This window comes from Buteo buteo, chromosome 3 (genome assembly GCF_964188355.1).
Source record: "Buteo buteo chromosome 3, bButBut1.hap1.1, whole genome shotgun sequence".
Taxonomy (NCBI): Eukaryota; Metazoa; Chordata; class Aves; order Accipitriformes; family Accipitridae; genus Buteo; species Buteo buteo.
In genome coordinates this window covers 23151460-23163518 of record NC_134173.1, presented here as the reverse complement: position 1 = coordinate 23163518, position 12059 = coordinate 23151460, and the positions used below count along the sequence as shown (strand labels likewise).

Here is a 12059-nt window from a genome sequence, read left to right as displayed (position 1 = left end):
TTGTTTCTTTTTTTAGTAGTGGTAACTCTCTGTTGCTGCTAGCTCAGGTCTGAGCAAAATTTGGAATCCATGACAGAAGTTCACCACTGCTGAATTGGGCACACATGAAAATCCTATCCTTTATTGCTGAAAAGATGTGTTTAGCTTAGCAAGGCAATTTGGTAGTGTTGAATGTCCAGTTAATACCTCTTCATCAGTGCTTTTAGTCAACTAACCACAGGTTCCTTACCCTGACATGACTGGTCCCATTCTGAAGCAGCACCATTACGCCCTGCTTGCTGCAATCCTAATCCAATGTTACTCTGTTTCTTATCATGAATGTGAAACTAATATGAAAACTAATGGGGATATTCTCACTTGCTCTTTGTATGTACACTTGTGCCTTTCAGTTGTATAGTGCTATGAGGGAAAATGCACCATCATTTGATGATGGACAGAGCTGGGGAGGAGAGACAGATGATGGAATTGTACATAATAAGGTACCATAAAAAGTAAATTATTATCAGAATTGTTCAAGTGGATTTTGCCATATGCTGTAACAACAGAATCTAAATGTATGACAACAATTTTATCTGCATTTATATATTCTGTTCAGTTTTATATTCACAGAGTTCTCTGGGAAGTATAGTAGCAGTATATAAAAAGCCTCATCAACGAGTTGCCTGAGCAGGCATCATGGCCAGTCTATTGGTGCAGGCTGCATATTAAATTGAAATGCCTTATTCTCTGAGTTGCTACTGTTTCTGTTCTCCTTTGTGGAGAAAGGGAGTCATACTGCTTAATTGTCTTAGTAGTGTCTCAAGTGTATTTCTCTTTAGCACTTGAATCTTCCACGTTTAACAGCAGTGCAGTGTAAAGACAGTGACCTAATTATAAATGTGTTGGCTTCTGCGGACCTTTCTGAATGTGAATTCTAGATGCTGCCTTCTGCCTGGATATAATCTCTTGACATTCTATGTTTAAAGGGAGGAAAAAAAAAAGTTGATTTTTACAGAAGTGCAATCAAACCAGTGAAAGATATTTTTGGTTTCTGTTTAATTCCATTGGTTGAGTAGATTTAGAGTATCTAGATATTTTACAGCCCTTTGAGTCATTGAAATGAAAACTTTTAAAATTGTTTTCAGCTTTTCATGGACTACTCTGTAAAGTGCTATGAGCTCTTCATGAAAGGGAGAGATACTTTTGAAGAAGTGGATGCAGAAGTGCAGTCAAAATTAAGTAAGTTTTCATGTTTTAATGAAGTATTTAATTGTTACTGGTTTCTCGTCTAGCATGAGTTTTGCTCAGTTTACAGGTGAAAGTGATCAGAGGAATCTGAAAATCCCAAGTACCTCTCAGTTACTTTGACTGAATTATCTTCTTTTTATGCATTGTTACTAGTACTGACAGAGAGGCCATGCTCTGCTGTCATCTGTACCTGTGTAAGCCTGTTGGTTTTAATGGCTTTGTGACAGAAAAGCAGTATATAGTTCTTCAGATGCAAATTCCATCTATGAAGATGATTCTTGTTTCTGTCTGACAAAGTTAACAACTAAAAAAAGAAAAATATTACTGGAGGATACACATCTGATGAGTAAGAAAGTTCAGCTTCTAAAAGCTCTGAAAACAGTCTGCACGAGTTCCAAACTCTGTTGTGAAGTTCCCACATATGATTCAGCATGCACCTGTGTTTCTCTTCAGGGAGATGGAAAATTATCAATTTTTTTGGCACAATAATGTCATTACCTATAGAAATACAAACAGTATATGAGAACAAAGAGGAAAAACAGTTCTTGTTTTCTGTGCCCTTCTATGAAAAGCTAGACTAAGGACACTTCTGTTGCAAGCTTAAACCATCAGTTGGAGGGGAAACATAAGCTACCAGACTGTTACTAGGTATTAGTAGGAAAAAGTAATCATGACATTGTTTAGCTAAGTTTGAGGGAAGTAAGGGAAAAGATGTCTCAAGAGGGCAAGGAAGTATGTGGATGAGAAAGAAGTATACAAATCAGACTACTTTGTGAAGCTGGAACAGATGAAACTTACCTAACAACCACTAATCTATAGCGTGGGCTGTATGAGAGTTTTTGGAAACTGACCTCACAGGAGTGATTTTTGAGCTCTTATGACAGGAGAACTGAAAAACTCATTTCTGTACTTGTTTGTTTTGGGTTTTTTGCTTATTTGCTTTGTAATGGGTTTGTTGGTTGTTTTTCAGGGTGTGGGGTGGTTTTTTTCCAGTTTAAAATAATTGTCCAGATAATGGGTATTTACTGTGCTGAAGCTAAAGACAGATATTCAGATTAGCTGATGATATTCAGTGAGATTAATTTGTAACTGTCCCCCTCCTCTTTTTTTTTCCTTTTTTTATTCCCCCCCCCAAGAGGATCTATTTAATATAGATGAATTCCAGATAGAAGGCTTAGCAGCTGACAACAAAAGACTTCATGAAGAGATTGCAAGACTAGAAAAAGAAAAGGAAAGTGAGCCGGTTAGTAAATTGTGTCTATGCTTGTTTATATGGTGGAGTTTAATTTTCTATTATTGATCATTATTGTCATTATCAAACAAAGATACTGATGATACATTACAACAAATGGAAAATTATTTTCAGTGCTCTGAGATTTTAATTAGGCCAGGTTATTACAGACTATTCCATTGTAGTACAAGGCATTTACTGTGGAGTCTTCAGTCACTATTTGTTTGATATCGTGCAGATATTTTCAGGTAATGAGATCTTGCATTGGCTGAAATACTAATAAAATACTTGTACCTTTTTTTTTTTTTCTGAACTTCAACATTACCTTTTCCAAAAGGGGTTGGTATGAGAACTTCTTAGAGGATGAGAGTATGAGATTTGGTGGTAACAACATATTTTAGGGAAATTATTTTGTTTGAAAAGCTGGATTCTGCTTTCAATACATCATGAGTTTAAAAATAGTTTAGTGGCTGCACGAGACTCCTGCGTACTGTGCAAAATGTGCTGCTTGTATTCCCAGCTTTCCTTGTCCTGAGTTTTATCTGCCCTTTGTGTATTATTATACTTAAGTTGTGAATTACCTGTAGTAAGAACTTTCTTAATGCAATAACTAATGCAAATCAAAGACTAAATGCTGAAGTACAAGGACCGAGGTACAAACCATCTTATCAGCCTTTTTTGTTATTGTTTTAAAGATGCTTAACTTGATTCAGCTGTCACAGAGATAAATTATTGAAGTTCTTTATATTTATACCACTGAAGTTGACCAATTACTCTATTGCCTTGTCTGGAAAGTCAGATCATTATTTTAGGTTAATATAATAGTGGTTGTTGTTTCCATCTATTTACTAGGATCGTAGAGTATCACTACGAAACCTGAAATCATCTCTTCAAGCAGATGTCCAGAAATACCAAGCTTATTTGGCTAATCTGGAATCTCATATAGCCATCCTTGATCAAAAAATGGAAGGCGTTAATGAGGAAGTTGAAACAACGGGTAAGAAGGCCTTGGTCACAAATGGGATAGTGAAGCTAGAAATAGGTTTAAAGTAATTGTAATTCTCAGCTTTAGGACAGAGTGAGATACTTAGTGTATGATGATACTACAAATAAACTTTCCAAAATGGATTGCTAATAAAGAGATTTATTGGCTGATAGTTGTTTGTACACTACAGTAATGAAATACAGATTTTATTTACTCATATGAATACAGAAAGTTTAGATTAATTATATAGGCTGGTATTTTACATCCATTTCACAAATGTTTTGTGAACTTAGAAATGGAAGTAGAAGCAATGAAGCAGGAGAATGCCCGGCTCCAGCACATCTTTGATAACCAAAAGTATTCAGTTGCGGACATTGAGAGAATAAATCATGAGAGAAATGAGTTGCAGCAAACCATTAACAAGCTGACTAGGGAAGTGGAAGCAGAAGAACATCAGCTGTGGAATGAGGAGCTAAAATATGCGAGGAATAAAGAGGCGGTATGTGAAAACCCTATTATGCTGAGAGGTGGCTATCAGTTTTCATCATGCAAGCTTAAACTTGGGACTTGGACTATTGCTAACTTCTTCCCTAAATAATCTAACAACAGTATAGATATGTCTTAACAGGCTGAAGCGACAAGAATGGCTTCTGTTTATAATCTCTCTGAAAAATGTTTCTTTTTTCCCTTTTCTGTTTTGAGCATAATGGAAATGTATTTTCATTTTTTTCTGCATCATAAGGGACATAGCTAGAATATGCACCACTGTCAGCTCACTATTACAGCATCAAGAGGTTTGATAACATTAGCTTGAAATTGCTTTGATAACACAAGCAATTTTAGGCTAATGTTAAGATATCATAGCAAGGAAGTAAGGCAAAAGTAGTGCTTTGAATCAATGTCTCTGCATGCATTTAGGGCCAGATTGGTCCCTTTTGTGGAAGTTCTAATAGGTTTTAAGGGAAAAATTCAACTCCCTCAAGCAGAATGAAAAGATGTGGTCCTGTAAGTGGTAGGATTTAAAAGCTTCTGCTTTGCTAGATGGAGAACTAAAAAAAAAAAGTTTTCAAGTATATTTTGCATTTGGCAGGGTTACACTTTATGAAACACTTGGTATTAACTTAAATTGCTCATACTGTGCAAGTTTGAAGCACATAAAACTGGAAAAAATACTTATGTTGTTTGGTGTTTGCATATAAATGGCACTCATTAATCAGAACATAGAGCATTTAATAAGCTTTGTCTAGAGGTATGCTCATGTTAAACTTTGTTATTAGGATGTGTGGCTATGGGTCACTTCTTGTCAAAACCAATGAGAGAAGGCCTGTCAACATGATGACTGATCATTGGTTTAGTTATTTGGATTATTTCCAAGCATGTCTTTCCTTGCCTATCAACTAATCCTCAAAAAGTTGAGGCGGGAAAAAATATGGCAGACGAGTAGGGAAAACCACAGGTGAAACCATTCAGTCTCACCCATACACACTGAGAAACCTTGCAGGGCAAACTTTGAAAGAATCATAAAACAGTACTTAATCCAAACAACGCAAACTGCTGGACTGCCAATACATACAGCTCTTGCATACTGTGGCATGACATGGCATCATGTTTGTACAGAGCAACTTAGAAACATATTTAAAGTACTGTATGAATACTTTTTGCAAAGCTTTTCACTTGTATTTCTTCTACAATTTTTGCCCTTTTCTCCTCTGAACAGATCGAAATGCAACTGGCAGAGTATCATAAACTGGCTCGAAAGCTGAAATTAATTCCAGTAAGTGCTGAGAATTCCAAAGGCCATGACTTTGAGATTCAATTTAATCCTGAGGCAGGACCAAATTGCCTAGTCAAATACAGAACTCAGATCAAGGTAAGTAGAGTCAACACAATGTTTCTGTTACCACTCACAAAAAAGTGTGTTTCTTTGGAAGTGTTGGAAAGGTGTCTCTTAACCTCTCCATGAAACTTCATTGAAAAGCTTGTATGATGCATTGCCATAACAACGTTATAGTATAGTGAGGAAATTTGGTGTTGGAGGGTACAGGAGCCTAAATAAAAACAGGAGAGGGAAAAGATGTACTGGGGTACATCTTAGTTCAAACTAACAAATTGCATTAGCCAGATCTTCTTGCGTACGTATTACAGGCTCCCCTTATGGAGATCATAAACCAGACTGAGGAAGAAATTAGGAAAGCTACTCAACGGAAAATGACTTTGGAAGATACTTTGGAACAGGTGTGTTCATTAATGAAGATTAGGACTAAGATACCATAATGTTATCTGCTGGTCTTATTTGACTTTTTGCATGGGTTAAGTGTGGTGTGGTGGGTTGGTTTTTGTTTGGGTTGGTTTTGTTGGGGTTTTTTGTTGGGTTGGGGTTTTTTTGTGGGCAGGGCGGAGGGGAGGAAAGCTGTGAGAAGATTGCTTTAATCATGATGGAACCTAAAAGTTTTTGTGAGAATTAGGGTCTCCTTCTGTTGTTTGAAATAATGTGCATTCCCTGCACTGAAGATTATGCAGCTATTTGACCATAAACATCAGAAAGATTTGTTTTTAATAAGTTGCCCATTCCAGTCTGTTGTGTGGCTTACCATCACTGACAAGTTGTCATCAGGAAGATTGTTAGCAATACTGGGTTCAGGATGGGTTGGAAGGAGGAGAATTTTATTTCCCCATTCTTCTTCCCCTACCTCAAGTTTTTATTGCTGAGCATGACAGTATATGGTATGGAATATCCTTTTGGCCAATTTTGGTCAGATGTCCTGGCTATGTGCCTTCCCAACCTCTTGTCCACCCCTACCATACTCATTGAGAGGCTGTGGGAGGGAGAGAAAGCCTTGATGCTGTGCAAGTGCTATTCAGCAATAGCTAAAAGCATCGGTGTGTTACCAACACTGTTTTAGCCACTTATCCAAAACAAAGCACCACGCAGGCTGCTATGAAGAAAGTTAATGCCATCCCAGCCTGGCCCAGTTTAAATATTTCTGGGCTACCATGTGTTGTTTGTGATGGCATGGATTTATATGTTGGAATTCTTTTTGAATTATATTTTCTTGTTCATGTTTTCATTCTAGGTGAATGTAATGGTAGTGGACAAGAAAAGCAGTGTGAAAATGCTGAAAGAAGAAGCTGAAAAGCTGGATGATCTTTACCATCAGAAACTTAAGGTAGAACTTTTTATAGGTTGATGACAATTTATCCTTAATGAAATCCTTATCCTTAATCTTTATATTTATACATAAGTTTTTGGTTTGCATTTTTGTTTGTCTGGACCTCTGCCCTTGCCTCCTTCCATTCCTCTTGCAGGATTCTCTCATTCTCTTCAGAAATATTTGAGTGAGTCAGTTTTCACTTTCTCATAAGAGAATCCGGCATCATACTTTGGCAGATCCTGTAAATCATAAGCTACTACATCTAGTAATAAAAGCAGTGGCAATCATCTCCTGACCTCAGGATGTCTCAAAGCATGTGCTTGAAGGAGACTTTAGAGTTAACAGAATCTGCCTTGTCTTTTCAGTTTGTATATAATAAATACACTTAGAGTTTTTAGTAACCGTGTTTAATCACATTAAAAACTAAGGAAAATGTTATTTGACTAAAAGGACATTAAATATTTTAATGATATAAAACTGTTGATTGCTTTGTTTTTTCTTCCCCACTAGGGGAGCAGTCCCTATCCTTTTCCTCACTTCCAGTTTAGCAACAAAACATAGCTCTCTCAGTTAACAACTAAGTAGCTGCTTCAGTACCTCCCAGCTTCTCTAACAGCATGGCTTTTGTGGAGCTGTGGTGCCCAGGAGAAAAGTGCTTTTTGAACTAAGCTGATGTTTAACATACCTGCTCTTTCAAATCCAAGCTCCTATGCTATAGCCACAGAACAGGGTTATTTCATTGCTAATACCTGCTTGGGTGGCTGAAGGCAATTCATTTAGTTTATTGCTTTCAAAAACATCTGAAATTTATCTTTTGATCTATGCTGTTGCATATGCTTTTCTCTTAAGGTGAGCTCATAAAATACACAGTTGCAACTGGATGGTTATAAGACAACATAGTCATGTAATTCCTTATGTTATTTTTAAAATGCTATCCATAAGACTTCAGTATTAAAATTATTTTTGAAGGATGATGTTTCATTAATTTACCAGAATTGCATGTTAGTTGATGGCAGAATTTAGTTTGGTTTTGTGCATTTAATTGTGTTAAGTATAGTGTCAACAGTGTCACTCTCCTTGGAGATATGATTACTTACGTTTCCTACTCATCTTTCAGACACAAAAGGGAAAAGCAATTTCTTTACTCAAATGTGACTTTATTTTTTTAACCTAGAAACAATTGTTCATGATGTTCTATTTCTAACCTATTTAAAGTATGTAAATAACACTTTTTGGATGAACTTCCAAGGGAAAATAGCTGCAACATAGACTTGAAATATGGTTAGAGAAATAAAGGGAAGGTTAGGCTGATTTTGGGTGGAAGACAATACAGAAAATGCCTGCAGCTTTAGGTTCGGGGGGGATGTCCTTGGGTTTTTTTTAGTTCTGAGTTTGGAGTTACTTGTGTGAATTCTGAATTCAAGTATTAGGATGTAATGAGGTAACATAAAGGAGAGGAAAAAGTCCTAATCATTCCCGAGTTATGCAATTTATTTATTTTTTTCTCTTTCTTTACATTTACAGGAAGCAGAAGAGGAAGAGCAAAAATGTGCAAATGAACTGGAATTGTTAGAGAAGCATAAACAATTACTTGAGAGTGGTGTCAATGAAGGTCTCAGTGAAGCCACAAAAGAATTGCATGATCTTCAACGACAGTAAGGCCCATAACTTGAAGTTGTTTGTGTAGTTTATTTTGGGTTTTATGTGTTTTAAGGATACATATTTTCTTGAATCCTAACATTAAATTCCTTGTTGAGCGGGTATCCATCTCAGTCCATGAATTTTACAAATTCACAATTGAAAGATGTTTCTCCTCGACACTTAATATTTTGCTAGAAAGTTTGTCTGCTGCATCAGAACTCCTGTTTTCCATGTAACTTTTTTTTCATATATATTTGGTTGTAGTAAGGAAACTAGTTTGTTTCCAAACTTATGTGACAACTGCATTTTACAGCCTAAAGTCTGAAAGACTATTCTGACTCTGAGGTACTTTGTTTCTTACCAGTTAGAACAATACAGTCCTTTTTCTTCGGAGTATTCATATACAAATCTAACTTGGTTCAAATTAATATTAATAGAAAAAATTATGGCTAAACATGACAATATATCAGACTTGAAGTGATTGTTTTAGATGTCAGGAATTTTGTAATTACGGACGTGAGTTTCTGAGGGTCTTTAATTTTAGATATCAAGTTGTTATGCAGACAACAACAGAAGAGAGCAGGAAAGCTGGTGATAACTTGAATCGTCTTTTAGAAGTGATTGCTACTCATGTAGTATCTATAGAGGTAAGCTAAATCTTGATATTCGGAATTAAATCTTTCTAGAGACATTTGCAACTGCAGTAAACACATGGAAATTAGAACTTACTCTTTCCAATAAAGTATCAGTTATTTAGGGCTGCTGCACTGAGCCTGTGGATTCTAGTTAAATAAATTTGTTGACAAAACCTTTGGTATAAATAATCAGAATTGATCGTTAAATTTCAGCAGTAACATCCTGTCAGGTTTAATCTGCTTCTGGTAGACATTTTTCAGAGAAGTGTTTAACTGAAATCACTTAACCAGTGCAATGACTGCTTAAAATGCTTTAGCAGAACCAGTACAATAGAGACTGTGATAGTTCTAATAAACTTCCTGTAACTCTTTTCTAGAAATATCTTGATGAACAGAATGTGAAAATTGACAGAGACTATGAAGAATTCATGTCTGAAGACCTACTGTCAATCCTGACCAGAATTCTAGACAGTTATAAAAAGAAGGCTGAAAGTCTGTAATTACCAAAATGGTGAAGATGAAAATTTTGTGTTTCTGAAGCTCTGATATGGTGCCCTTTAAAAGGATGGGTACTTCCTGTGTTTAGCAGTGAAACTGGTTTTAAGTGTAAGGAAATGTTTATGAACTTCCTTTGTTTTATTGACACAAATACATTAAAGAATTAAACAATATATTTGCATTTTCTTAAAAAAGTCTTTGCTTACACTTCCTTCTTGCAAAATATTATACATGATTACAAACATCTGCAACAAGACAGCTGTGGACAATTTAATTTCATTTTTTCTTTATAATCAAATCATTTGTGGTCTTGTAGGAATATAAGACAAGAGTACAGTTAACCTATTAAAATAACAAGCCAGAGTGGACTTAAAGATGGAACTGCAAGTGACAGCACAAATGCAGAGGGTACTGACAACTTGAGATACTGCCACTTAAAAATAACTAGTGGGTTTTGTAAACTTGTAAGATTGCTAACTGAGAAGAGAGTTATGCTTTCCTTTCTGGAGTATAGTTTGTGCATTTTGTAATATACGTAAGTGTTTAGCGCACAGGCATGACAGTGCATATCCTTTCCCAAGCCTTTCTTTTAGTAGCAACACCAAATGTAAATGTCTTTCAGTCTCCTGCTTATTCAGTTATCTATGAAACTGCCCAGAGACCCCTCTTACATGAGTAAGATTTTTTTTTTTACAAAAACCTTTTTTAAAAGATCAGTAGTAGTTATACAGTAGTCTTTTAAGTAGTCTAGAGAAAGATAGTCAGTTTGAAAAAAAAGTTCTGTCTCTAACTGCTCATAGTCCCAGATGAATCCTCACTGTACTTCTTGAATATGTATACCAGAGATAGCTCTAAGTAGGCCAACATATGAATTCTGGCAATATAGCTAATCAGTTGTAGATTTGGCTAATGTTGGATATATCAATGGTCTAAAATGAGTCTGCATTCTTCTTGTTAGACCAGTAGGACAGATGCTATTTGGCTTTTTTTTTTTCTTCCTCAGGAAAGTAGCAGTAAAATTAGTGTTATGGGGAGCTCCAGTTTAAATACATTGAAGAAAATGTAACCCCATGTTTTGAACATGTACTACTTTGGTGCTATGTGGAAGTAATATCTTCTTACTTACTCTGTATATACCTTTGTGTTTTAAAAAAAGAAAATCAGCATTTATATCTTGGATAGTTTAGTTTATGATGGTATTTCCTAATAAAGGTATTGAAGTACTTGAGTGTTTTTGAGAGTTCAGTGATAAATATCACTGATTCAAATATACAATGATAAAAACAACTTTGCAGTCTGTTCAAAAGTTTGTAGCAGCTAATAGCTAAATGAAGTTGCTCCTTATTTCTATAATTAGACACAATATTTCAATGAAATGCAGATCCCTAGGATATACAATAAAATTTAAGTTGGACTATCTGAATGCAGACTGTAAATAAAAACTGAATTGTGTTTAATTCTAGGCTATTTTTGCAGAGCATATATAAAACTCAATTGTCCTTAACATAGTCTGTGAATCTTCTGACACTGGTATGAGTATTTTGTTTCAGATATTATGATAATGATGGCATTATTTAAGCTTCTAACTTTCTGTTCTTTTGTTGTAGTACAGAAGTTTAATTTGACAGCTGTAAAAGTTTTCTGACTGGTGGGTAGTATTTCTGCTGCTTTATGTTGTCCTCTTTCATTTTACCTTTACAAACTCTTTACTTTTTTTTTTCCTGTAACAGCCTAATCCTTATCAAATCTCAGTTTTTTCTCTTTAGAAACTTTTTTCTTTTGTCATCTTTCTGATATTTTTATCTAAAGCAATATTCTTCTAATTAAGCAAAACTGAACTATACAGAATAATCATGTTCCTTTAAAATATGTGCTTATTTAGGGGCTATGCTCTCTCTTGGCTGCCTGACACCTGTTTGTCTCTGCTTCTATAACTGACTGTTCTTGACTTTATTAGTATCTGCAGGATGTTTCGCCATGTGGAGTAGTAGTTGACTCAGTAAGTGAAAGCAAAATAAATGTCATTTCTAAGGACTAATACTAACCCAATGGTAATGGGTTAAAGAATCAAGGTCACAACAACCTTCCTTCATGTACTGGCAAAAGTAATATTCTGAAATTAAAATAGTCTGAATAATAAAAAGTCCATATTCGTAATGCTGGTAACATGTTTTTGTTATTGGGCTGAACTATTGATCTGTGTATCAGTTAAACTGAATTGACTTTAGAACCAGCTCAGGCTTTGACCTAGGTTCTGTAAAATACTATGGGAATTTTTGTCCTAATGTAACATAAATTAACATTGGCCAATGTTTACTAGGTAATATGTCTTCACATTTTAAAATGTAGGTAACTTTTCAATGCTTCTTGAACACGGCTTCTGTGTGATATTTGAAGTTGGGTAGTCAGTTACTTTTTATTTGTATTCTGGAATATGGCTTTTAAATTTAGACAATAAACACTAGAACATAATTACTGCTCTTAATTTTGGTTGGTTTTTTTTTACCAGAATGTAAAGTCTTAATCAGAATGTACCACTGGCACCTGCACATCTCAGTAGTACAAGTGGTTTGTAAATTTTTTGGCTTTTGTATGTATAGAGTTCCCTCATTTATTGTTAGTGTATCTTTTGTACAGTTTACTTAATATGCCTTAAGTTTATATATTTTTATACTCAATAAAATTTCTTA

At 35.2% G+C, this 12059-nt stretch overlaps 1 protein-coding gene across 1 annotated transcript in view; it reads left to right on the top strand.

Moving 5' to 3' along the window:
• NDC80 (NDC80 kinetochore complex component) overlaps positions 1-12059 on the top strand; it is an 18269-nt gene extending 6210 nt beyond the window's left edge. Inside the window, exons 7-17 of the mRNA XM_075023084.1 lie at positions 390-479; positions 1125-1218; positions 2364-2470; positions 3311-3455; positions 3737-3942; positions 5161-5313; positions 5589-5678; positions 6518-6610; positions 8120-8250; positions 8781-8883; positions 9249-12059. Of these exons, the coding sequence (XP_074879185.1) occupies positions 390-479; positions 1125-1218; positions 2364-2470; positions 3311-3455; positions 3737-3942; positions 5161-5313; positions 5589-5678; positions 6518-6610; positions 8120-8250; positions 8781-8883; positions 9249-9371 (1335 nt within the window). The 3' untranslated portion in view covers positions 9372-12059. The remainder of the gene's footprint in view (positions 1-389; positions 480-1124; positions 1219-2363; positions 2471-3310; positions 3456-3736; positions 3943-5160; positions 5314-5588; positions 5679-6517; positions 6611-8119; positions 8251-8780; positions 8884-9248) is intronic.